Source organism: Miscanthus floridulus, chromosome 1 (genome assembly GCF_019320115.1).
Source record: "Miscanthus floridulus cultivar M001 chromosome 1, ASM1932011v1, whole genome shotgun sequence".
NCBI lineage: Eukaryota > Viridiplantae > Streptophyta > Magnoliopsida > Poales > Poaceae > Miscanthus > Miscanthus floridulus.
Window position 1 is genome coordinate 54,297,919 of NC_089580.1, and position 24,837 is coordinate 54,322,755.

Sequence of the window (24,837 nt, forward strand, 5' to 3'; positions counted from 1 at the left end):
CATTTCATGGGCTCTGGTGGTGCGTGATGCTTTTTGAGCAAATGTTGCTTCCAGCACGGAGGCTGTCAGGCAACTTCTGGAAGACACATTTTATCGTGTTTTTACTTTTCTTCCCTTGTATCTTTTAGGCTTTTAATTGTTCATTCAAACAAATTCTACATGACACATTTTGAGCAAATGTCTGCTTCAAACACATCTTTTTTTTAAGAAGAAAAAGAAAAGATTGGTGCGTCCGTTGACAGTCCAGCAGTCGAAAAGAAAAAAAAATACTAAAAATGGCGCTTTCGTTGACAGTTGACACGGAGGTTGAACTGTGCTCTACCAGAAATGACCTGAGGTAGTCCGTCGTACAAGGATACAGCCCAGTGGAAGATTGGTCCGCCGTACCTCAATCTCCTGCCATGGCCGCGCCGCCTCCGCTCCCCCTCCCCCTCATCCTCCTGATACTCCTGCTCGCCGTATCCTCCTGCGCCTCCGCCGCGGCAGCCGGGGCTCCGGTGGTGGGGGAGGACTACGTCCGTCCGCCGCCGGCGCGGTGCCACCGCAAGGCACTCCTTAGCCTCTTCCCTTGGAGCAAGGAGTCCTCCGCCTCCGATCCGCAGCAGGTGAAATCTCGTGCCTCATCCCTATCGATTTGATACCTTGAGCTGAATTTTGGGGTGTTCTGGGGATTGGCCCAGCAAAGGAAACTTTCTTGTTTTGGCAGCAACCGGCCCTATTCGGATACTTCTTCATCTAGTGATGCTCGGCTGGATCGAAGTAGTCGATTTGGTGCTGTTTATGGCTATCTATCAACATCTCTCTCTCTCTCTCTTTTTGGGTGCAAGTCTGTCACCATATTCCCCTTATTAACTACACTTAATATGTTCATTCAAGGGCTTGAGCTGATTTACTGTGTATTGAATGGTTCCACCTCGGTATCTGTGTTCATAAATAGCTCCGTTCGTCCAATTCGCCGAATGGCCACTCCCCTTGTCGTCTCTGACTAGTCTTGGATGAGTGAGGTCATGCCAATTCCAACCCAAACTAGTCATGACTAGCATGGTGCACTCAGTCGCGATTCTCGATTAGTAACTAAATCAAAATCAACTTCATTCCTGGTTGATTTTACCATGTTTTTAGTGATGTAAGGGAGATATCACTAATTGTTGCTTCTAAGATGCCCAGGAGGCTAGGAGCTTTGTGGGATGGCCTCAGAATAATAGATCTAGGCTGAACTAACCTATGAAGCCTGAAGGTATTTGAAGTTCAACTTTCTAGTGTGATAATGCAGAAACTCTATATCAGTGCATGCTTGGGCACTTCACTAATGTGCATTCAATATCCATTCCACTTGGTAACATGTTAGTGGCACACAGTTCTGACCATACAGTTACTAGTCCTGCAACGTATTTCTTCTTTCTTATCCTTTATAGTCCGTCTTGGCTGTTCCTATGACCATAGAGTTTACTAGTCCTGCAATGTTTTTCTTCTTTCTTATCCTTTATAGTCCGTCTTGGCTGTTCATACTTTGTAGGAACATTGACAGATAATATAAGACCACAGGCTTATGAAGCCTACAAAAACCACCGCTAAATAGTTGAATCATGATTCTGGACGGCTAATTTTTGTTTTCCAGATTTCTACCTTTTTTTTCATTTGTATGACCATACTCCACTCAGCGACAACCCTGATGAGGGCTGGATTTTATGGCTTTACATCCAAATATTAATTGCATTACATGCGACTTGGTGCCTAAATTTTGAAGATGTTAACATCCACTGTAGATCTTTCAGCATCTTTAGTGTGAAACATAAGGTAGTTTTTTAGTCCCTAGCTATAATATAAAAGATTTGGAACTTGGCATGACCAGTTGAATTTAATGGCGCCTCCATCCATTTCATTAGACCTCTACTAAATTCAAGGACACATTTTAAATGATTCCCTACTTACAGGAGCAGGTTATTAGCTCTACATATGATAAGAGCAGACTAGTCACCTAAACTGTCACCATTTTAAACCTGGGAGAAGTATAATTTGACCTTGTATTATGAAGTTGAGGGAATGCTTAATTTTCATGAGGTTAGTTGATGGCAAATTTAATTATTGGCACATAAAAATAACTAGTTGTGTTAGTATTCATGGGTAATCTGTTAATGTGCCATATGGATGTCTTAGGCCTTCTTATTTGGGTTTTTTCTTGATGGATATCCTAGCTTCTCTATGTCCATGATAAACAAGAGGGTCATAATTTGAGATATAAGGAAGTAATTGACTGCATTAGTTTATCTGTTCTCCGAAGCTAAATTTCTTTGCAGCAGATCCTTTGCGCAGTTCATTAGTACTTGCTTAGTTCCTTTACTAGTGTTTTTACTTCCTTTTATTGTTGACAATATTTGCTCTTGAACCACTCATGTAATGGCACGATTTTCAGGTGCACATTTCACTAGCTGGAGAAAAGCACATGAGAATAACATGGATTACCGATGATAACTCTGTCCCATCTGTGGTGGACTATGGAACCAAAGAAGGTACATACACAATGAAATCTCAAGGAGAAAGCACATCCTACAGCTACTTATTGTATAGCTCAGGAAAAATTCATCATGTTGTCGTTGGACCTCTTGAAGACAACACTATTTATTACTACCGATGTGGAGGCCAAGGTCCAGAATTCCAATTTAAGACCCCGCCCTCCCAGTTTCCACTGTCATTGGCTGTTGTTGGTGATCTTGGTCAGACTAGTTGGACAACATCAACCCTGAATCACATTAAGCAGTGTGAGCATGATATGCTTTTACTCCCTGGTGATCTCTCTTATGCTGATTATATGCAACATTTGTGGGATTCCTTCGGCACATTGGTGGAGCCACTTGCTAGCAACCGGCCTTGGATGGTGACGGAAGGCAACCATGAGAAGGAGCAGATTCTATTTTTTGAGTCAGGATTTCAATCTTATAATGCACGATGGAAAATGCCTTATGAAGAGAGTGGATCTAGATCAAATTTGTACTACTCTTTTGAAGTTGCAGGTGCACACTTCATAATGCTAGGTTCATACACAGATTATGATGATAGCTCAGATCAGTATGCTTGGCTAAAGGTATGAAACTCTGTAATGATAACATCCATATCAGAGCGCATTACAATTGTTTGGAGGGAGAAGGGATTGTGTATACTGAAAGGAACCATGTTTTTGCTAACAGTACATTGCTAAGAAGAGTAAAGATAGACTAATGATTGGAATTCAATACCTAGTGTATTGCTCATCTTGAATTTTAATTACTAGTTATTTTATCTATGGTCAATGTATATTTTATTTGTCTTAACTTAAAGAGGATGTCTTTAACTTCAAAACCCCTCAGCTATTCTTGCTGATAGTAGATTTGATTTTTTTTGGTATATTAACTTCTCTTCTTTTCAGGCTGATCTTGCCAAGGTTGATAGAAAGAGGACACCCTGGCTCATTGTGTTGTTGCATGTACCATGGTACAATAGCAATTGGGCTCATCAGGGTGAAGGTGACAGTATGATGGCTTCAATGGAGCCTTTGCTGTATGCTGCTCATGTGGATATGGTAATAGCAGGTCATGTCCATGCTTATGAACGTGCGGTATGACTCCCTATATATCCCCGAACTGCAGTCTGCAGAAGTATTCAAATTTGAGCAAGTAACCATTTGGTCGATCTGAATGAAAATTACATGTGGTTATTTCACTCTTCCTGCAGGAGCGAGTCTACAATGGCAGACTTGATCCTTGTGGTGCTGTTCACATAACTATTGGGGACGGTGGGAACCGTGAAGGCTTGGCCCACAGGTACCACTTGACCACCACTGTATTTGTGCCTCTGAATCTTAGCAACTTCAGCATCACTATAGGTATGCTTAATTGCTTCTTGGCGTCTTCAGGTATCGTAACCCGAAGCCAGCTTGGTCAGTCTTCAGGGAAGCGAGCTTTGGTCACGGCGAGCTAAAGATCGTGAACTCCACCCATGCCCACTGGACCTGGCACAGGAATGACGACGAAGAGCCCGTGAGAACTGATGACGTGTGGATCAACTCTCTTGCTGGTTCAGGGTGCATCGTGGAGGGCAGCCGTGAGTTGAGGAAGATCCTAATGTCTCCTTGATGCTACTTTGTCGTATAGCTTAGTCTAAAAGGGCCTTCGATGTACTTACTGTGTATATATGCGTGCGACTTGATAATCTAACACCTGAAAGTTAATGCGTCGTGCTGCCTGTATATTGTAGACTGGTTGATCGAGGGTGTTTGCTGCTTTGAGTGCTCTTATTGTACCACTACGGATGTTTGTAGCAAGTGACATTTCTGTATACGATGGTGTTGTAATGGACTGGAGAAGATGTTTCAGAAAGGAGTATTTTTTTTCAGTGTATCGGAAGATACAGTAATTGTTCTACGATGTACTGGTAGGAATGAAATGCACCAAAGCCAAAACAAACCACCTGAAATAAACCTAGTTTGTTGAGGTATCTGAAAAACTAAAATGGCTATATGGGCGTCTTCAGTAAGGGCGTGATTGGTTGCTTTGGTGAGGGGGAGCCGGGATGGAGAGCCGGTTCAGGATGGTGAGATGCATGCTCAAACCGTGCATTCAGTCGTGTTTGATTGTCTTTGTCGTTGGTCCAGGATGAGTTGAGATCTTGTTTGGTTGCATGCATGGATGAGAGTTTTGAGTGTATGACACATGGGTCCCTGCGCCATATCTGAATCAAGCCATCTTGTATGGAGAGGGAAGTGAAAATTGAGAAGATAAAGTCGTGCAGGATGGAGAAGGGCAGATGAATGAAAGGATACAGGCGAAAGGTGCGAGGAGAACAACCAAACACACTGCATGAATGAGGTCAGACATTAAAACGGTGCGGGGACGGTCCGATTCGGCCTACCGATCACGCCCTAAATAGGCTGCAGGAGTTGTGGGCGAGGCCCATGGGGGTGTAGCGGCCCGTGATTGGTAGGCTAGAGATGGAACGGGCTAGGCCCACACATGATTTTGGCCCCATTTGGATTGGCGAAAATTCAAAAGAAAACTACAGGAATAAAAAAGCAGAGGAAAGAAACTGCGAACAAGCGTTTAGAACAAAGGAATTGTAGATTAAAAAAACAAAAACAAAGGAATTGTACTGTTTTGACAATTATCTGCGGACATTTTTGCTCCGCCACGTTGATTAGTCCTAACGTACACGCTCTGGCACATGCTTTGCCCTGACCAGCAGTAGGGTCTTCGTGAACACGATCACGGGTCCAACGGGAACTCCCACGTCTAGGTGCTTGCACGCACCAGCAGCCTAGCACGGCTCCATCAGACTATTGACGCTTCCAGAAGGCACACCAACAAGTGAAATATCACATCCTAGCCCATACGTCTCCCATATGCATGTGTCTCACGGAGTAATCATCATCATGTGCATTATTTTCTAGTCTAAACTACCACAAACATTTTTTTTTTATGGATATCTCAATTTCTCCTTAAACTTAGTCATAAAACCTTAGTTCTTTCTCAACCTAGTTCTATTACGTCATTATTTATGTTCCGCCTCAAACACCACATACACACGTTGAACGTAACCGTGTCTGAGCAGAAGTCCACAACTTGACTACCGGCCGTTCGTTTGTTGGTTTTAGCCAGGGCTTATCAGTCAGTCAACAGTTTCTCTCGTAACAAACTAGCACCAGTCGGGCTTATCAGCCCAGAACCAACCAGCGAACAGGCTGTACAACTTGACTAAAGTCAATCCGCACGACACCTTACATGAGACTGTCATGCAATAATATCAAAACTGCTACACTACCTTGAGTGTATCAAACCATCGTGGTATCATAACATAAATATAGCAGCATATGCATATTACCCGTGCCACAATTTTTCAATCACATACTTTGTAATGTCAATTTAATCTCGAACCAATTTTTCATCACATGATCTCACGTATTGGTAATAAATTTATCAACAGTTTTATATCAATACGTATGTCAAACATTCTATCTCATACTCCCTCCATCCTAGAAAGAATGACGTTACGAGACACGTGCTGATTAAACTTTCTCAAGTTTGACAGCTTTATAAAAATATTGGAAAATATTTGTATCACTAAACAAAATTATTATAAAAATATATTCAATGATTCATCTAATGGTACAAATTGTGCATTATAAATATTAATATTCTTTAGAAGTGTCTATTTATCTGTCGACAGATTTTATGGGGTCAAATTTGTCAGATTTTCTATAAATACGACCCAGTAGACAGCTGTAGCACAATTCTAAAGCAGAACCAAACGTATAGAAATCTGACAGATTTTAAATCTGTTAACAGATAAATAACAGAAGTCATATTCTTTTATATATAATTGGTTAAAGTTAAAAATGTTTGATTTCTTAGAAGTGGGAATGACATTCTTAGGACAGAGGGAGTACACGAGTACGAATCCATACACATATCGCTTCACTGAAAAAACAAGTCAAAACACTGTTCTGACGGATTGGTTGGGAGAGAAAAATTATGTTCCGGCGGAAAAAAAAAACAAGAAGCTAACAGGCCGTGCTGCCGGTGGGTCTTCACGCGGTGGAGTTCGTTTAGTCCACCTCACGACGCGGCAGGTTCTCAGTCACGCACACCGGCCATCACCTTCATGCAGCAGTGGCCGCCATGCCATGTGCAGAGAAGGAAAGAGGCCGCCATGCCATGTGCAGAGAAGGAAAGAAAATTCTTTCGCTGACCTTCATGCAGCAGTGGCCGCCATGCCATGTGCAGAGAAGGAAAGAAAATTCTTTCACGCTAGCGCCGCGCCTAGCATCAGGGCCTTGCCTTATATTGGCACCGGCACGGTGCTTCTTCTGTTTTTAAACAACGGCTGATGATGAGAGCTAGTAGTACATGTCAGTCACCTGAAAACTGTCTTGAAACATGTCCACCTCCGATTTCCTGCTCCTCGTTATCCTAGTAGCCGCTGCCGCTTCCTCTTGGTTCACCAGCGTCGGCTTAGTCGATGCCTGTGTGCCCAAGGAGAAGGAGGCCCTCCTTGAATTCAAGAAAGCCATCACCATCGACCACGACCGCATGCTCGAGGCATGGCAGCCAGACGAGGAGGACGACTGCTGCCAATGGGATTACGTCCACTGCAGCAACCTCACGGGGGGCCATGTCGTCGAGCTGCACCTTGGCGACTCCCGTGGCAGTGGTGGTCTGACCGGCGAGATAAGTCCTTCTCTGCTCTCTCTGCAGCATCTGGAATTTCTCGATCTCAGCGGGAATAGCCTCCAGGGCCGGACCGGCAAAATTCCTGAGTTCTTAGGCTCTCTCCAGAGCCTAAGATATCTAGACCTCTCTTTCGTACCATTTTCCGGCAGTGTGCCTCCCCAGCTTGGGAACCTCTCAAAGCTGGAGGAACTCCATCTCTTAGACGCTGGAGTGCAGATGCACTCCACTGATCTCTGGTGGTTGACACATCTACCTCTGTTGTGGAACCTCGATCTTGGTTCGAACAATATCACTGGGCCTTTTCCGGCATTTATGGGGAATTTAACAAATCTGAGGACCCTTAACCTGGGTGTCAACCACCTTAGTGGACATTTGCCATCTGAAATAAGTAGGTTAGCTAAGTTAACTAGTCTGGATCTAACACAGAATTACTTCGATGGCTTGATCACAGAAGAACACCTGGACGGTTTGGAGAGCTTAGATTACATTGACTTGTCTTATACCAACTTGAAGATTATGGTCTATTCAAAATGGACACCCACCTTTAGACTACATGAAGCATATTTTTCAGGTTGCGAAATCGGTCCTCTGTTTCCAGCATGGTTGAAACTGCAAGTGAATCTTCATCGGCTTGATATCTCGAACGCAAGTATAAATGATAGGCTTCCAGATTGGTTTTCTAATACATTTTCTAAGGTAACATATCTGGATATCTCCAATAATCAAATTAGTGGTGGCTTGCCAAAAAATATGGATATTATGTCATTGGAAGCACTCTATTCCAGCTCAAACAACCTGACCGGTCAAATTCCTCCATTGCCTAGAAGCCTGAACTTTATGGATATATCAAAGAACTCTTTATCAGGACCATTGCCAACGAAATTTGGAGCCCCAAACCTAGATACCATCATACTGTATTCTAATTATTTGAGTGGTCAGGTCCCAACATCTATCTGCGAGCTCAGCCTGTGGGGCTTGGATTTGGCCAATAATCTTTTCGAAGGAGAGTTTCCCCAATGTTTGAATATGACACAAATGGCATATCTGTTATTAGGTAACAATAGCTTCTCTGGCAGCTTCCCACCATTCATACGAAGATGCACAAATCTATCTTTTCTAATTCTGGCTTGGAATCGATTCACTGGAACAGTACCAGAGTGGATTGGGAGTTGCAGGTCGTTGCAGTTCTTACGACTGAATCACAACATGTTCCATGGGAATATTCCAAATAATATCACAAGTCTCACAAAACTTTATCATCTGAATCTTGCAGACAACTGGATATCAGGAGCCATACCTCAACATCTGTCAAATCTCACATCTCTGACAAGAACGTTTGCACTGGATCCTTACACGGTTCCCGCTGGGTTCCAAAATACAGTTGGTGATTTGTCAATAGACATAAAGAGGCAAAAACTGAATTACCATGGTGCTGTCATTTTGGAGTTACTGAGCATTGACTTGTCATCAAACTATTTACGTGGTAAAATTCCAGAAGAAATGACATCTCTTGGAGGATTGGTAAATCTGAACTTGTCTCATAACCAATTGGATGGAGAAATTTCTGACCAGATTGGGGCCATGCTGTGGTTGGAGTCACTTGACCTCTCCAGCAACCATCTTTCAGGAGAAATCCCATCAAGCATATCAATTTTGGCACATTTGAGCGTTTTGGACTTGTCTAATAACAATCTGTCAGGAAGAATACCATCAGGAGGTCAACTTGACACTCTCTACAGTTATATGCCCTCTATGTATGATGGAAACAAGGGTCTGTGTGGGCCTCCTCTCCAACAGACTTGTCCAAGCAATAATATACCTGTTCATGGAGATGATGAACACTATTCCAAGTCAATGTCCTTCGGACTTGGCATCGGATATGTAGTTGGTCTTTGGGTGGTGTTTGTTACGCTACTATTCCAGAAAACCAGGAGGATTGCTTATTTTCTCCTACTCGACAAGTTCTATGATAAAATTTATGTCTTTGTAGCGGTGACTTGTAGATTGTTTACAAGAAAGGCAGACACAAGCTAAGGGCTTCAAAGCAACTGATGGTAACCTGGCTCCAAAGGGAACAAAATGCTATAAACATGTGAAGGTGAACCGGTGGAGTTTGTGACATCTCTATTGTAATCTTGTTTTTGACGAAGCTTGAGATAATGGATGTTTGTCAAAAGCTGGCAATGCTACTAATTTGTACTCGTCGGTGACAATGATCCCAACAGTTTGGTTTTCTTCTGTTCCAGTTATAATTTCTTTTAGTACTCGTCCATCAATGGGATGCTTTGGCCAGGGCCGGCCCTGTGTTTTTAGGGGCCCAGGTGAAACCAAAATTTAGGGACCCCTTATATACACATGAACTAAGTACTTATACGTATAAATTGTTAATGATAAACGCTTAGTTACATATACAAAAGCGATATTAAGATAAAAAAACAATTCATATATAATAAAATACCTTAAAATTTTATTATGATGTTCTCGATGTGAAGTCATTAATTATGATAGATACTCTAGTTCCTCGACAACAACCAGTCAACCATCACCATCTTGTTTGGATCTCTACGCTTGAATTACTCTTATAAAAAAACTTACGTATAGATCTCTCCGTGATTGTATTAATTCATCTACTCATGCTCACTTTTTTCTTTTCTCTATTTGACGAGATTTTGTACAAAATATTTTTTTAAAATAAAGGAAGCATGTAAGCTTTACTGTACGTGTGCATGCATAATCATGTGCGCTTTGAAGAGGCAAGAAGATAGTGAAGGAAACTAGCAAATTGCTCTGGCTTTCATGTCTTAGTTTAGTAGAAGATGAAGAAAGCTAGTTAGCATGGTTGCTCAGGGCCCACCAGATCGAGTTCGCAAAGTAGCTCGCATGAGGATCGTCAGGTTGTTGCAGAGCGGTGTACCTGTAGGCTAGCAACAGCGCAGACTATTCGCTGGCTCGCAACTGAGCCTTAAATACGGTATTCCTGGAATGGGGCCCCATGGGATCGGGGGCCCAGGGCGGCCGCCCCGCTCGCCCGCCCTCAGGGCCGGCCCTGGCTTTGGCATATAATTTTTCAAATTAATACATTTAATTAACGAGATGTTCCAACTTTATATATGTATCTAGTTTAGAATGTTTTTAAGGACAAAACGATCCTTACACAACTACCAATCTTACTATTACTACTAGTTAAAGGCCCAAATAATCCTCCAAGATAATCCACATAAGGAAAAAGATAAATCCTTGAAAGTGCACACAGCCCCGTCGGACTGTTCGACGACCACCGTTGGACTGCTCGATTCGCATGAGGCAAAGTCCAATGGAGTAAGAACTACGAGAGGAAGGATGGAGTACTGATAACATAACCCACGTCTGCTAGTTGACAGTAAATCATGGTATCAAATGACCTTTTATCATTCTTATATTTTAAAGATTATTATGATTACTGTGTTTTGATTCCTGCGTTAATCTCACACAGGCTTGATTGCTCTTCCAATATATCAGTAATTCAGTATCCTATAGGGATTCGAGTATTCGATCTGCAAACCCACAAATAAATCATTTGGAGCGGGTTTGTGTTTAAAAAAGCATACTTGCGGGTTCGGCAACAAACCCACTTTGTCAAGGGCCTGGTGATCTAGGGTAGGCGGCCTTCGACTACGGAGTTCGTAGTCTCGTGCCGTTGTCTTCCGATCGCGGAGGTTATGCCCCTCACGGCGGCTCGGGCTTGAGAGCGAGAGAGAGAGAGATTAGGGTAATTGATCTTGCTTAATAATCCCCAAAACCAACGTGCGGTTACAATATATATGAGGTCACGGCCTCAACCAACCAACTAAGACTCCTATAATTAAGGTACTTAAAATAGAAAGCTATTTCTAATTTCCTTCTTAGCCACGTGAGGTGACTGATTCCTGGGCCTCCTCGTGGCCATCTCCTGCGCGTGCTGTGCGTTCGGCACGACGGCGTACATCGCGGGCGCGTCGCGTACGGCTGTACGTACGCCCGTACATGACACACTTGCATTCGTACTTGCCTACAACATCCATGGCCTGCACCTAGTGTCTAGCATACCGCTATACCCATTCGTCCATGGATATTAGAAACCAGAATGCTTTATTCCTTCATTTTTTTAAAAAAAACTCAAGTGTCTGGCATGTCTAGACTGAATGTGTGGTTCCTGACAGTACTTGATAGATAAACCTTACAGCGCTTAGCCGAGATTCTGTACTTTTGCATCTAGACAAGCACTGAAATGAAATTGAGAAGATCAATTTGCTACAGCTTGGATGATCCGACTTGGGCGATGAGCTCTCTTCTCAAAATCTTTCCGCAGCAGATTTCGGTACACTGTCCACAAACGTCACCTTCCTCAGTCTCTTGTAGTGCGCGACCTGAAATGTAGTTCACCCAAAGTCATTACGGTGTTATTAGAAGGGTCATATATTCAGTTGATGCAGGAGTACAGAACATTGTCCATTCAGGAATTACAAATGGTTCATTCTATTAGTGAGAGAGATACTATGGTCTTTTTACTATAGTAAAACTAGTTGCTGGTCACAACTAAGCTTGGCTTCTACTAGCCAACATCACCTGCTTCTCAATAAATTTCTGGACATCAACTTCAGCCAGTGAACTCTTTGGTGATCGTACAACATAGGCGATAGGAACTTCCCCTGCTTCAGGATCAGGATACCTTGGAGAAAGTAGATTTCCAAAATAAGAGACAAGAAAACAAAAGAATTGAAGGTATTTTTTTTATCTTACAAGAAGCTACAAAACTAGAATCTAAGTTGTTCAGCTTACGGGATAACAGCAGCATCATGAATTTCTGGATGAGACAAAAGCAGTCCTTCAAGCTCAGCAGGAGCAATCTGCCAGTAAATAAAGGAACATACAAAGTTCCTACTGAAAAAATGGGTCTACGGACATTCTGCTTCACTTGAAAATTTCTGGTACAAGGAGGGGAAACTAATTTTCCCTCACATGATTATAAGAAAAGGGTTGCTAAAACTGAAAAGAATTTCCAGGAAAAAAACTGAAATTCTTTACCTGGAAGCCTTTGTACTTAATCAGCTCTTTAAGTCTATCCACAACATGAAGCTGGCCTCTTTCATCAAAGTATCCAAGATCACCAGTATGCAACCACCCATGCTTGATTGTAAACTCAGTGGCTTGCACATTGTTGAAATAACCTATCAACAATTTCCCCAATTAAATAAGTAAAGAGAAGTTGACGTTTGGGCCTGTTGTCGGTGAGAAACATTGTAGATATGCACATAGCTCATGACAGGGAACTTTGTAGGAGGTGTATTAGATATGTATAGCACATGGCTATACATATCTAATAGATGGAGCATCTTGATCTATCGAATAGATGGGGCATCTTGATCTAAAACACTATCTACCTTTTCCTTTCAAACCATGTCAGTCATTAGCAATTGGCATATCCTAATTCTCGATAAACAATTGCAATGCCAAAAAATAATACTACTGACAATTGATGTAGTTTCAGTGCAATATCATTTGAGTGAGCTCGGTATTTTAATTTGTAAATAGTTGACCAAGAAATTGATGTTATATTTAGTGAATACAGCTCCCCTTCTGATCATAAATGACAGGTTTAAAATTTTAAATTTACACAGACCACAATTCAAATTTACCTTCCATTATGTTTGGTCCTCGAACACAGATTTCTCCTAGTTGGTTCGGAGGCAGATGCTTCATTGTCTTTGCATCAACAATCTTTGCTTCAACTCCGGTGACAAGTGCTCCAGTTTAACCAAACTGACGGGCACGGCCCTTTTTCAGGTACTCCAGGGATATAATCCCGCAGGTTTCAGTCATACCATAACCCTGCAAGAGGAGCACCCCTGAGTTTATAGGTAGCTATCATTGTAATCATGACTCTTGATACAAAAGAATGGCAGCAAAACTACAACTATACTTTTTTTTCTCGCAAAAAAAGTAAACATTTTTCAGCATTTTGAACAGCATAGGGAGTATTATATGTCTGGTCTAAAGGTAACACTACAGGATGCACTCCAACAAATACTACATGTTCAACACAGTTATCATTGTGCTGTTTTATAGTAATCACCTAAACCTGTCACAATTCTAAATACAGGGCTTGCGCAGCTCATTAGCATGCCAGATCAAATGATCAATGTTACCATTGTTCTTTACAATCACAGGTGAGCACACCATTCAATTCTTGAGAATCACAGGTGAGCATACCAAAACCTAGCATCAGTTCCAAACTAGCATGTCAAAATATGCCACATTGAGCCTAATAAAAGAAAAAGTAGTACTAGTACCCTCCCTCTCTCTCTCTCTCTTCTATTCTTGAGAACATCAATGCTATATGGAAATTACATATTTATCCATATCAAAAGTTATTTCAGCATATAATGATTGCCCTTTGAAGAGGAAAACCCTACTAGCACTAGGTGGACTATTATATCTAAAAGTACATTTATTTTGAGACAAATTCCGAAGGCTAGAAATTCACTTGTTTTAGGTAAAAGAAACTGCAATCGAACGGGTTCAAATTTCGCCCCCCCCCCCCCCCCCCCCCCCCCCACCCCCACACACACACACACACACACCCACCAGAAAAAAAACAGTTGTAGATGTAGTGCACACGCCAGCATGCCAGCTCGTGGGACCATGTCCACAGGCTACGGTGTCAACGGTTCTCATAATGTTAGGATCATAATGTGATGTGTCCGGTTCGAAAAAAAGATCATCACATTACGTACTCCTGTCCTATCTGCATTTAATGTTGCACGATGCCACATGCTAACCCACCTGGATAATGTCAGCACCGGGGAATCTGTCAGCCATAGCCAGCATGACGTCCTTGCCGAGCGGCGCGGCGCCGGAGCCGATGCACCTGAGCGAGCTGAGGTCGTACCTGCCGCCCCCGCCATGCTTGGCGAGCGCGACCATCGCGGGCGGCGCGCCGAAGAGGTACGTGACGCGGTGCCGCTCGACGGCGGCCAGCACGGCGTCGACGTCGAACCGGGCCATGACGACGACGGCGTTGCCGCGCTGCAGCTGGCCGAGGGTGACCACGGCCATGCCAAAGATGTGGCACATGGGCAGGAAGCAGAGGAACACGTTGCGGCCTTCCCCGAGCTCGTCCTGGTCCGACGTCACCATCGTCGCCGCCGCGATGAAGTTGCGGTGCGTGAGCACCACGCCCTTGCTCTCCCCGGTCGTGCCCGACGAGTAGAACAGCGCCGCCGTGTCGCCCTGCCCGACTGCCGGCGGGGGCCGGTACTCCGCCTCCTGCACCCCGGAGACGAGGTCCGAGTAGAGAGTGACGTTACCGCTGGGGCGGCAGTCCGAAGGCACGGAGGCGCCGTCGCCGTCGCCGCCGTCGAGGAGGATGGTGGGGAGGCGGAGGCCGGCGATCTTGGGCAAGAGGTCGGAGACGGTGACGACTGACGACGAGCCTGGCGCGGGCGTCGGCGGCCTGCTTGGCGATCTCCGGCGGGGTGTAGAGCGGGTTAGCCGTGGTCGCGACGGCGCCGAGTGCGGTGACGGCGAGGAAGCAGACCGGGTAGAGCACGCTATTGGGCGCGAGGAGCAGCACGGCGTCGCCGCGGCGGACGCCCGCGCGGGAGGAGAGCGCGGCGGCCGCGACGAGCACCGCGGACCGGAGGGACCCGAAGGTGAGCGCGCGGCCCGTCGGAGGGAATATCTTGCTCACCGTCACCTCCGGTCAGAAAAATACAAACGTGCAGCGACATGCGTGGTCTACGTCGACCCTTTGCAATTTGGCAACTAACTTTATATAACTTACTCTCTAAATCATCGTTTAAAGATCATTTAAATAAAAAAATGTTTTTTTATATTTTTTCACTCTCTAACATTTTTTATATACCTTATGCGCACTTTTATTTAGAGAAACCATACGGTGCACTTTTACATCGTTCACCATTGATTCAGGAATAAAGCTAGGGGGTTCATTGACCCAAATACAATTGTCTTTTAAAGCTAAAGCTACCCTAGCTATTCTGTGCGATACATTATTTGCTTCGCGATCACAATGCTCAATACAAACAACGACGAACCCCTGCAACAGTGAGAAATAATCATCATAAATTGGAGCACCTGCTGAAGACGAAAACCCCAGTCTCATGGTTTCCACGACCTCAAGCAGTCTGAATGTATGATGAGGTCATTGCAACCAATTCGTTGAGCTAGCTGGAGTCCCTCTTTGAGAACCATTTTCTCCGATATCGAGGCATCCACCACATGTTCCAAATAAGAGCATGATCTGTAATAAACGAACCATTGGAGTCTCTGACGACGACTCCTGTTCCTCCATTACCTTGTCCCTCTCTGAAAGTCTGAAACTGCCATCAATATTCATCAGAAGCTTCCCTTCCGGTGGTTTCTTCCATCTCTCCCTCCGTCTGATGGTCTTCCTCATAACTCTTTGATAATTTATCGTTAGACAAGCAATTGATAAGGCTGATCGCGCCGTCTACTGGATGGATTCTCCATGGATAAACTTCCTACGCTCCCACCATATGAGCCAGTCACCCGTCAAAATCAATTCCGCGAGGCTGACTCGGTTCAACTTGCCCAGGGAAATCTACTGTGCACTTTAAATAGTCATTCTCGTTCTTTAGCTACCAAGAAATCTGAAATAGAAAATGACTATATTAAAAAAACTAATTAAAGAGCTGTTGGAATATAATCTTTTTACTAAAATCTTTATTCCTAACGATTAGAAAGAATAAGTTTCTTGGAGTTTCTCTAACACTCCTAACAAATTACACCATTTCTCAAAAGAAAATCGTTGTTAAATGTTACTGCCTCTTTCTGAAACATATACATATAGGTACTAGTTTTATTTATAAGTCAAGATTTTCATGCTTCCACTAAACTCATAGAAAAATACGTATGTCGACATCTACCGTTCTAAGTAAATGCACTATCACAGTGTATTATATTTTATGATGGATTTTATAAAACTAATTTAATATTATAGATGGTGGTATTTTTTTTTTCTGTGTAGATTTTGTCAAAAGGAGAAGTTTAATGTAGGCACAACCAAAACGACCTTACGTAAGCCATGGAATACTTTTGTAATGTAGCAAGTAGACATGCCTAAAAGCCACGATAACTTTTTCCCAGATGTAACGGTACACGAAGTGTTTGAAATGAAAATTTAATTTTAAAGTTACTGTCATCGACGATTGAACGTGGCGATGCACAGTAGCAGCAACAACAACAAAATCTTTAAGTCCCAAACAAATTGGGGTAGGCTAGAGTTAAAACCCAGCACAAGCAATCAAGGTTTAGGCACGTGAATAGCTGTTTTTCAAGCACTCATATCTAAGGCTAAATCTTTGGATACATTCTATCCTTTCAAGTCTCCTTTTATTGTCTCTACCCAAGTCAACTTCGGTCTACCTCTGCCTCTCTTCACGTTACTATCCTGGCTTAGAATTTCACTACGCACCGGTGCATCTGGAGGTCCTCGTTGGACATGTCCAAACCATCTCGATCGGTGTTGGACAAGCTTTTCTTCAATTGGTGCTACCCCTAATCTATCACGTATATCATCGTTCCGAACTCGATCCCTTCTTGTATGACCGCAAATCCAACGCAACATACGTATTTCCGCGACACTTATCTGTTGAATATGTCGTCTTTTCGTAGGCCAACATTCTGCACCATACAACATAGCAGGTCTAATCACCGTCCTATAAAACTTACATTTTAGCTTCTGTGGTACCCTTTTACGTGTACAGAAAATTTAAGCGCGAAGATGAGTGCGTTCGGGAAGAAAAAACGTGTTGCATGTGCTTCAACTTCTGACCACAATTTGGGATCTGCGACTTTTTCGTTATTTTGGAATTTGTTTAGAGATTGGAGTGGAAAAAGTATTTACCACCTAATTCATTGCACTGGAACAGAAAAGAGTTTGCTGTTCAAACTGAATACTTATGGATATTTATCCATGACCTGTTGCTGAACCTGTTCAAACTGAATACTTATGGATATTTTCAAACAGAAAAACGTGAATATAGTTTAACTGTAGCAACTGGTGGAGAAACAAAACATTCCTACAATTGCAAAGTGATACTCACTAATTACATACAGGCTCCGTATGGCTTGTTTGGTTACCTGCATTAACATTTATCCAGACTGGTGCATTATATTTTGCCCATTTGGTTCCTTGTAGAGGTTGTTACGCAAACTTACACAGTGCTCAAAACATGAATTATACAAAAAGAAATATTCTCATTTGCCATACGCCCATCCCTCTAGTAAAAGATTGAGACCTCTATTAAAACATGGACGCGAATACATAAAACACAACATCTAGATAGAACAACTAAACACCAAAGACATTGCATACATTTGTGCTGGCTTAGGTTGTACTGCACAAGGTCTAATGCAGACCAAGACTAATACAAACAACCAATCATAAAAAAAAACTCGACCTGCGGGGGTATGACGGCCCCCGGGTTTTTCCTTTTAAGAAGAAGATCTTCTCACACAGATCGAGAAAACCCCCGAACCCTCGCCCCCAGCCTGACGCAGTGGTACCGTAACCCTGTGAGAACCGGGCCGGGGCCAAACTGCGCTTTGGCACCTGGGGGCGGGCGAGGGGATTTTTTTAACCTCAGCCTGAAATTCGCTCCCACGGGGAGTCGAACTCAGGACCTGAGGAGTGCCGAGGATGCATAGAGCCAACATGATCATTGTCCCATGTTCATAATTCCATCAAATGATTGAACTTTTCAAAGCAGTATAATTGAATTCAGTTGCAAAAGTGCTTTTAGAATATTGGATTTGTAGACAAGCTAAAAACAACTAAATCCTATCAAAAAAATAAAAACAACTAAAATGTTTTTTTAAGAAAAAACAGTCAAATTACTAATTGAGCTGCGACAAGCTATCCAGCCATTTATAGAACTCAAACTGGGACCAAAACTGGCACTAGAGCGGAACAATAACTAAAACTAAAAAAAAAAAGACAGACAACCACCCTATAAACCATGATCTCTTACCCAAATATCTTGTTGGCATCATTATGCCATCCTCTCATTCCTTCCAACCGCAATTACAGAGCATTTATGTAAAGATTCAATGGTAGAGTTGCAGAAACCTCATACAGCCATACTAGGGCCTTGTTTAGATTGCAAATTTTTGCAATATGGACACTGTAGCACGTTTCGTTTGTATTTGACAAACTTTGTCCGATCATGGACTAACTAGGCTCAAAAGATTCGTCTCGTGATTTACAACTAAACTGTATAATTAGTTATTTTTTTTACCTACATTTAATGCTCCATGCATGCGTCCAAAAATTGATGTGATGGAGAGAGAGTGAAAAAACTTAGAATTTTGAGGCAATCTAAACAAGCCCTAGGAAGTGTCCCCACTAAAAAGGTGACACATCTGTGCTAATCACCTGACGTTTGGCCACAGTAGCGTTTTCCACTGCCTAAGAAAATGTTACCACAGGAAAAGCTGAAGGGGTTCCCATTTAGCAAAAAAGAACCTTTAAAAAAATCTACACACAGTTTGTGCTAGCAGGAGTAAAAATATATCCAGGTGGTATCTCACCATTTGTATTGAATAATAGGCCAATGGTAGGCAGCTAAAAGCCAATCAGCTCTTCTACAGATGCAAATCACTAGCCTGTGAGAAAGAAACCCAGCAAGTGAATATTATGATTCTACCAAGTCCAACTGATACAACCGACATGTTTTCTTTAAGGTAAAAAAAGGACCCTCTCGGCAAATGCAGAAAAAAACTGGAATGAGAAACAGCCAGGCCAACCCAGATATGGCCGTGCAAGTGGTTGCTTATGGTAACAGTAAAAATGAAACGAAATTGGAGTTGAACCTGAGTAAGCAGCAAGTCAGAGTTAGCTTGTTCAGGACCAAGGGCTTATTCAGGACATAAACCAGGACACTCATTTATTTTATCTGATGAGCACTGCAATACCATAACATCAAGGGAAACAACTGAACACCATGCAGGAAAAAAAATGTAACTGTAGGAAGAGCTGTGAAATGAGGATCTGATAAACGAATGGGCTTAAACACATAGAGTGTAAACTTGACCAATAGGACATAGCACACATAGAGAGGGAATTAGAGTTAACTTCTGTTATTTGCAAAAACAAGACTATAACTTCTTTCATCTCAAAAAAAAGAAAGGTGTACATCGCACACCGTCTATAGGAAAACAGAAATACACAAATCTTGCATTTTTTATGCAATTCATGTTTGATAGTATTTCCATTGTTCATACGAAAACAGAAATACACAAATCCTGCATTTTTTATGCAATTCATGTTTCATAATATTTCCATTGTTCATGATAATTATTAAACAAAAGGCATAACATATCCAATGCCGGAAGCTCCAACATAACATGGAGTCTGGGGAAAGGAATTTTCTAGGCAGCCTTACCTGCTTATTGTGCAAGGAGGCTAATTAGAAACCAGGATCTCAATTCTCAAGGACCTCCAGCAGCATACTCGTCATGATAATTTTAAGGGGGGGAAATCTTTACTTAGTCAAAAATGGTGGAAGCAGACTGAGAGTTGACAGAATGAGACGCACAAAATTTCAATGGCAGAAAGAAAAATAGGCATTCCCATGACAATAAAAAAATTTCTCAGCAACTCAGTTTTTAATTTGTTGTAGCAAACTTCATGGCATGGAACATTGGAAATGGCAAGAAAATTATAACTGGCCCAAGATCAGTGAAGGGGGTCAACTAAATAGTTTATTGTAAGCAGTTTTTTAAGAAGAATAACCTTGATTGGTTTCAACTCTAGCCTACCCCAACTTGTTTGGGACTTAAAGGCTTTGTTGTTGTTGTTGTTGTTGTTGTTGTAGTTTTTTAAGAAGCATAGGAGAATAGGAGCAGAAGCAATGCAGTGCTGTATCACATATCTGATGTATCATCATCCCATTCAAAATGATTACCATAGGTCCAAGTCTACAAAATAGTTGTGTTGAGAGCTTAGCAATGATGAGAAAAGAGTCAGATCTGATCACAGAAGGTGAAACCGACAATGATATGCTCTGCCCTAACCAGAAAATGAGATAAAGCTTAAATGGAAAGCACCATCTAACTATGAAGTTTCGGCATTAAAAATTTCTCAGTATGAAGTAACGTATATATGTCATGTGAACTGAAAAATGCATCCAGAGGTCATCATGAAGTTAGACAACAGACTGACGATGATAAGACTTTTTTATGATTAGGACTTCAGCTTTTGCTTGACATTCTCATCCTTGCATCGCCGCTGATCAGCAATCATCGACTCAAAAACATCCAAGAGATCATCCAATCCCTTTGGATCTTCTCCCAGTTTCCTCATGGCAACAACTATACTCTCAATGGTAGACAAGCACCCAGCCCTTGGCTCATGCCTCACCTCACTATGCAAGCTAACCCTATCTGACTCCAGCTTCACGTATAGCAGAAGTTGCAACCATGGATTCTCATGGTACATCCTCTGTGCTTTTGCCCAAGTGCCATCCAACACAATCAAATGTTGTACCTGACAACCTGAAGCATCAATGCTGATTGCCCGCTGGCACGGAAATAGCAAAGCAGATTTTGGCGGTATGGTGATTGAGAATTCCTCAAACACTGTTACTTCTCCAGTGAGTTTACACTTCTTCATCTGTATCTTTGTGACAAGAAAGCCATTTGAGACAGCTGCTTCACCAAGCGGGCCTCTTGATAACCATCTGATTTTGGGTTTCACTCCGCGTTCAATATCAATCCTTAGTACCTTCTCTGTGTATGCAATAGTGCACTTATCCATGTTTTTCCTGGTCCAATCCTGTCCAATAGCAGCACTAGCTTCATCTATTTCTTCTCCCATACCGTTCCAGTCATTAACCATCCCATTAACTTCTCCTGAGTCTACCCCACCTCGCTTCTATGGTTGCTTTCACCTATAGTTGAGTCATCAACAGAGTTCTCTATCTGGTTTGCTGCAGAGCTAGGCCTTTCAAGACCTGCTGCAGACTGTCCATCACTCTTCGTCTTCTCGATGAATCTGGCGCAACTAAGAGAACCAACCTCTCCAGCAAGATTGCAGAAGATCCCACCATTGAGGTCCCCAAGATCCAACCTTTCACAAGAATCACCAAAACTGATGTCTTCAGCGCCCAGATAACCACAGGCATTCAATCCGGACCCGTCAAAATCACAGCTCGCATTATCTTTTCGATCTGATTTGGCGCAAATCCCATCACGAGGAAACGCAGGGCCACCGCCATTCTGCAAGTCGATCTCCTCAGGCCCGTCAGACCGATCATGGTTTCCAAAATGAGCAGCCACAGGACCGCCTGCAAGACCCGACGCCGCCGCGCCGCCGCCGGCCTCAAGCGTGGTGAGGATGAAGCGGGCGCGGTGGTTGACGTCGGTGACCTGAACGACGGCGAGGTTGCGGAGGCCGAGGCGCGCCACGCGCGTGGAGTTGAGCGGGTGGTGGGCCTCCATCGCGTGCTGCAGGACGGTGACTCCGACGGCGTTGTCCACCGGCGGGGAGCGGAAGCGGCCGCAGAGGCAGAGGCGGAGGGGCTTCGTGCAGACGCCGCACATGGGACGGCGTTGCCCGGGCTCCCGGTGAGGCGCATCGCTCTGGCTCGCCGCCGCCATGGGTGGACTGCAGGGGACTGGGGGCCGCCGGGTGCCCGGGTGAGAGGTTGGACGGTTGGTTGGGGGCCTGTCTGACGGCCTGTGGGGTTCGGCCGAGTTTAGGCCTTTAGGGTTTGGAGGGAGTTTTCTTCTCCATCGATTCGAAAATGTTTTGGATCGCACATGGAGGGGATGTAATGACAAGATTTTAAAAGTAATGAAAAAGTATACTTTTATAATTTGACCCTCACATTTGGAACTTTGAATTCTCCCAAAAAATAGAAACGAGTTTCCACTTTTTCCCCTGTTTTTAAGAGTAAAAAATGGATTTGTAATTTGGCATGTTTAGATAGGTAGCAAGATATAAAACCATGTTCGTTTGGCATAGTCTCTATGCACAACTTTTATTAAGACCTGTTTGAAAGTCTGGGATTTGAACTCAATATAGAGCATCTCCAAGTGCTCCCTAAATTTTCCTTCTAAAAACTCCATGTTTCCCAACTTCTAAAAATATATTAGAAGAAAAAAAAAATCATCTTCAATAGTTCCTAATATTTCACTTCTCAATAATCAAATTTGGGTCCACTCGGCTTTTTTTGCGTCCTTCTGCTTGTAGGCCTGCTGCTGTACGCCGCCTGCTGGTCGTAGGCGTACGTCTGCACGGCGGCACCGGCACCACCATGGTGCGCGCCGTAGCCGGCGTCGCTCTCCCCGCATGCCTCCTGCGTGTAGCTGTAGCCTTGCTTCCTCCCGCCGGCGCCACTGTCGTAGTGGGCCCCGCCATACCCTGCAGCAGCCTCGGTCTCCCCGTACGCCTCCTGCGTGTAGCCATAGCCCTGCTTCTTCACGGCGGCGCCGATGCCGTAGTGGGCGCCGTACTCCACGTCGATTACTTCGCCGTACTTCTCCTCCTCCTTGAACTCGTCGTGCTTCTTCACGGCAGCAGCGCCGTACTTCTCCTCCTCCTCCTCCTTGAAGGAGTGCTTCTGCACAGCCACGGCGCCGTTGTACGCTTCGTCGTGCTCCTCGAACGCCTCCACCTTGCAGGCCTGCTGCTTCTTCCGAGGTGCGTCAGTGACTATCCGTGGACCATGGGGCCGCTCAGATCTGGCGGCTCTTGAGATCCCCGATTGCTTACCGGTGGTGCGATGCCATGTGGCGCAGGTGTTCCGATGGCCTGGGCATGGACGACGCGACGCGCGTGGGCAAGCGGCCCTTCTTCACTAGACACGAGGAGCTCCTGGAGGAGGAGTACTACGACGAGCAGGCGCCCGAGAAGAGGCGCCGTCTGACGGCGGAGCAGGTGCAGCTGTTGGCACTACGAGAAACACGTGATTTACCGAGTGCCAAATTTTGGGTACTCGGCAAAGACATGCTTCGTCGAGCGTCGCACTCGGCAAAATATGGCACTCGGCAAAGACCTGTACTCGGCAAAGGCAGACACTCGACAAAGATTGGTAGGGGCCTAACGGCATCCAGCGGCGTCCTCTTTGCCGAGTGCCCCCCGTTTGGCACTCGGCAAAAAAAATTTTGATTTTTTGCCACTAATTTTTTTGAAGCTTTAGTACACTACCACAAACAACATGTTTAAATTTGGAACATTTTCATTGCCTTTTGGCATATTTCTATAGTTTATTTTGTTTTGTTGAATTTTTTCAGAAAATGTAAGTTTGAACTGCAGGTGCATCGAATAATGGATTATATTCGTTCAAAAAATGTTATCCTTGTTTCTTAGTGTAAATTTAGGCTAAATCCAGGAACTGTCTCGAAATTTCGATCAACGTGCTCACGGGGCAACGCCGCCAACTTGCGTGGGAGTGGTTTTTTAATTGTATAAAATGTGAACGAATTCCAAATATCATGAAACTTGTCGAGTTGTCGCCATATCGTATGCGTATGCCGTGGAAAATTTTTGAAAAAGTTTCGACCACGTTGTCACGTACGATGCTCACAAACCAGGACATCTCCACATCTGATTCGGCAGCACTACCCTGGCATGGTCACCTACGCCTCGGTGACTTCGCCGCCCTAGACGTGGGACCACTTCTACGCCGCCGAGGACAACGAGTTCGGCACCGTTGCGGCGCGGATCAAGGCCGAGTTCTGGGTGAGTCTTCATCGCACTAAATTGGTCAATACTACGTATTCATTGGTCGTTCTTGAAATAATGAAATGATACATGATGTCTGTATGTAGGACTTCTTCAGGTGCGACGAAGGGTTTGAGGACCGGGCGGCGCGAGTGCAGGACAAGGTCTGTAGGTCCCGACTCTCGGACCTGTACCACGAGACGCGGCTCCAGTGCATCATCAACTACAGCGTCGATGTCCTTGGTCAGGTGGTGAGGAAGGCCAATGCTAGGACCAGGACGCTCACCAAGGAGCAGTACCTCTCGGTAAGTATGAAACATTAATACTGACTCCTTCCATGAAGAATAGATAGGCTTCATTTCATCTTCTGACATATCAATAACTTGATGGCATGCAGCAATGTCCTGATTGGTGCGCCAGGCACCGCCTCTGCTGGGAGGCCATTGTGGACAGGTGGCTCTCGGAGGAGTGGGCGAAGAAGCACAACATCCGTCGGGACTGCCGCCTGCAGATGGGTGGGGCGCCACACCACCAAGGCAACCGGAGCCTCAGCGCGTACGCCCAGACATGGGTAATCTTCTTTGTGTTTTCATCTTTATTTATTTATTCTAACGTTCAATTCTCATTACTTGTAATCATCTTTATGTTTTTCTCGCAGTCCCAGGCGCACCAAGGCCAGGAATGCAACGAGTTCATAGCGTACGCCCTGGCACACAAGGGCAAGGCAACAGCCCCGGAAGTCACCTACAACCCGGCGGACGGGCCCGAGACGTACACCAATGTGAGCGTCCACAGCAAGCTTAGCGAGTACACCTCGGCGGCCCACAAGCGCCATGGGGAGGACTTCGATCCGGCCACCCAGCCCCTGGACACAGACCTCCTGTTGAGGCTAGGAGGAGGGAAGCAGCACGG

General features: G+C 44.2%; 2 protein-coding genes and 2 pseudogenes across 2 annotated transcripts; 2 read left to right on the forward strand and 2 right to left on the reverse strand.

The window, feature by feature from the left end:
• The first annotated feature begins 293 nt into the window (after positions 1-293).
• LOC136484029 (purple acid phosphatase 18-like) lies at positions 294-4,339 on the forward strand. The gene is made up of 5 exons (XM_066481202.1): positions 294-605; positions 2,414-3,082; positions 3,404-3,592; positions 3,709-3,797; positions 3,890-4,339. The coding sequence occupies exons 1-5, from the start codon at positions 402-404 to the stop codon at positions 4,107-4,109; spliced, it is 1,371 nt and encodes a 456-aa protein (XP_066337299.1). The 5' UTR covers positions 294-401; the 3' UTR covers positions 4,110-4,339.
• A 2,525-nt stretch (positions 4,340-6,864) lies between these two features.
• LOC136484039 (receptor-like protein EIX2) lies at positions 6,865-9,386 on the forward strand. The gene has a single exon (XM_066481212.1). It carries the CDS (start codon positions 6,906-6,908, stop codon positions 9,231-9,233), a length of 2,328 nt encoding a protein of 775 aa, XP_066337309.1. The 5' UTR covers positions 6,865-6,905; the 3' UTR covers positions 9,234-9,386.
• A 2,082-nt stretch (positions 9,387-11,468) lies between these two features.
• On the reverse strand, positions 11,469-15,633 carry LOC136456984 (4-coumarate--CoA ligase-like 1; annotated as a pseudogene).
• Positions 15,634-20,227: 4,594 nt separating this feature from the next.
• Positions 20,228-21,908, reverse strand: LOC136484050 (uncharacterized; annotated as a pseudogene).
• Positions 21,909-24,837: the final 2,929 nt, after the last annotated feature.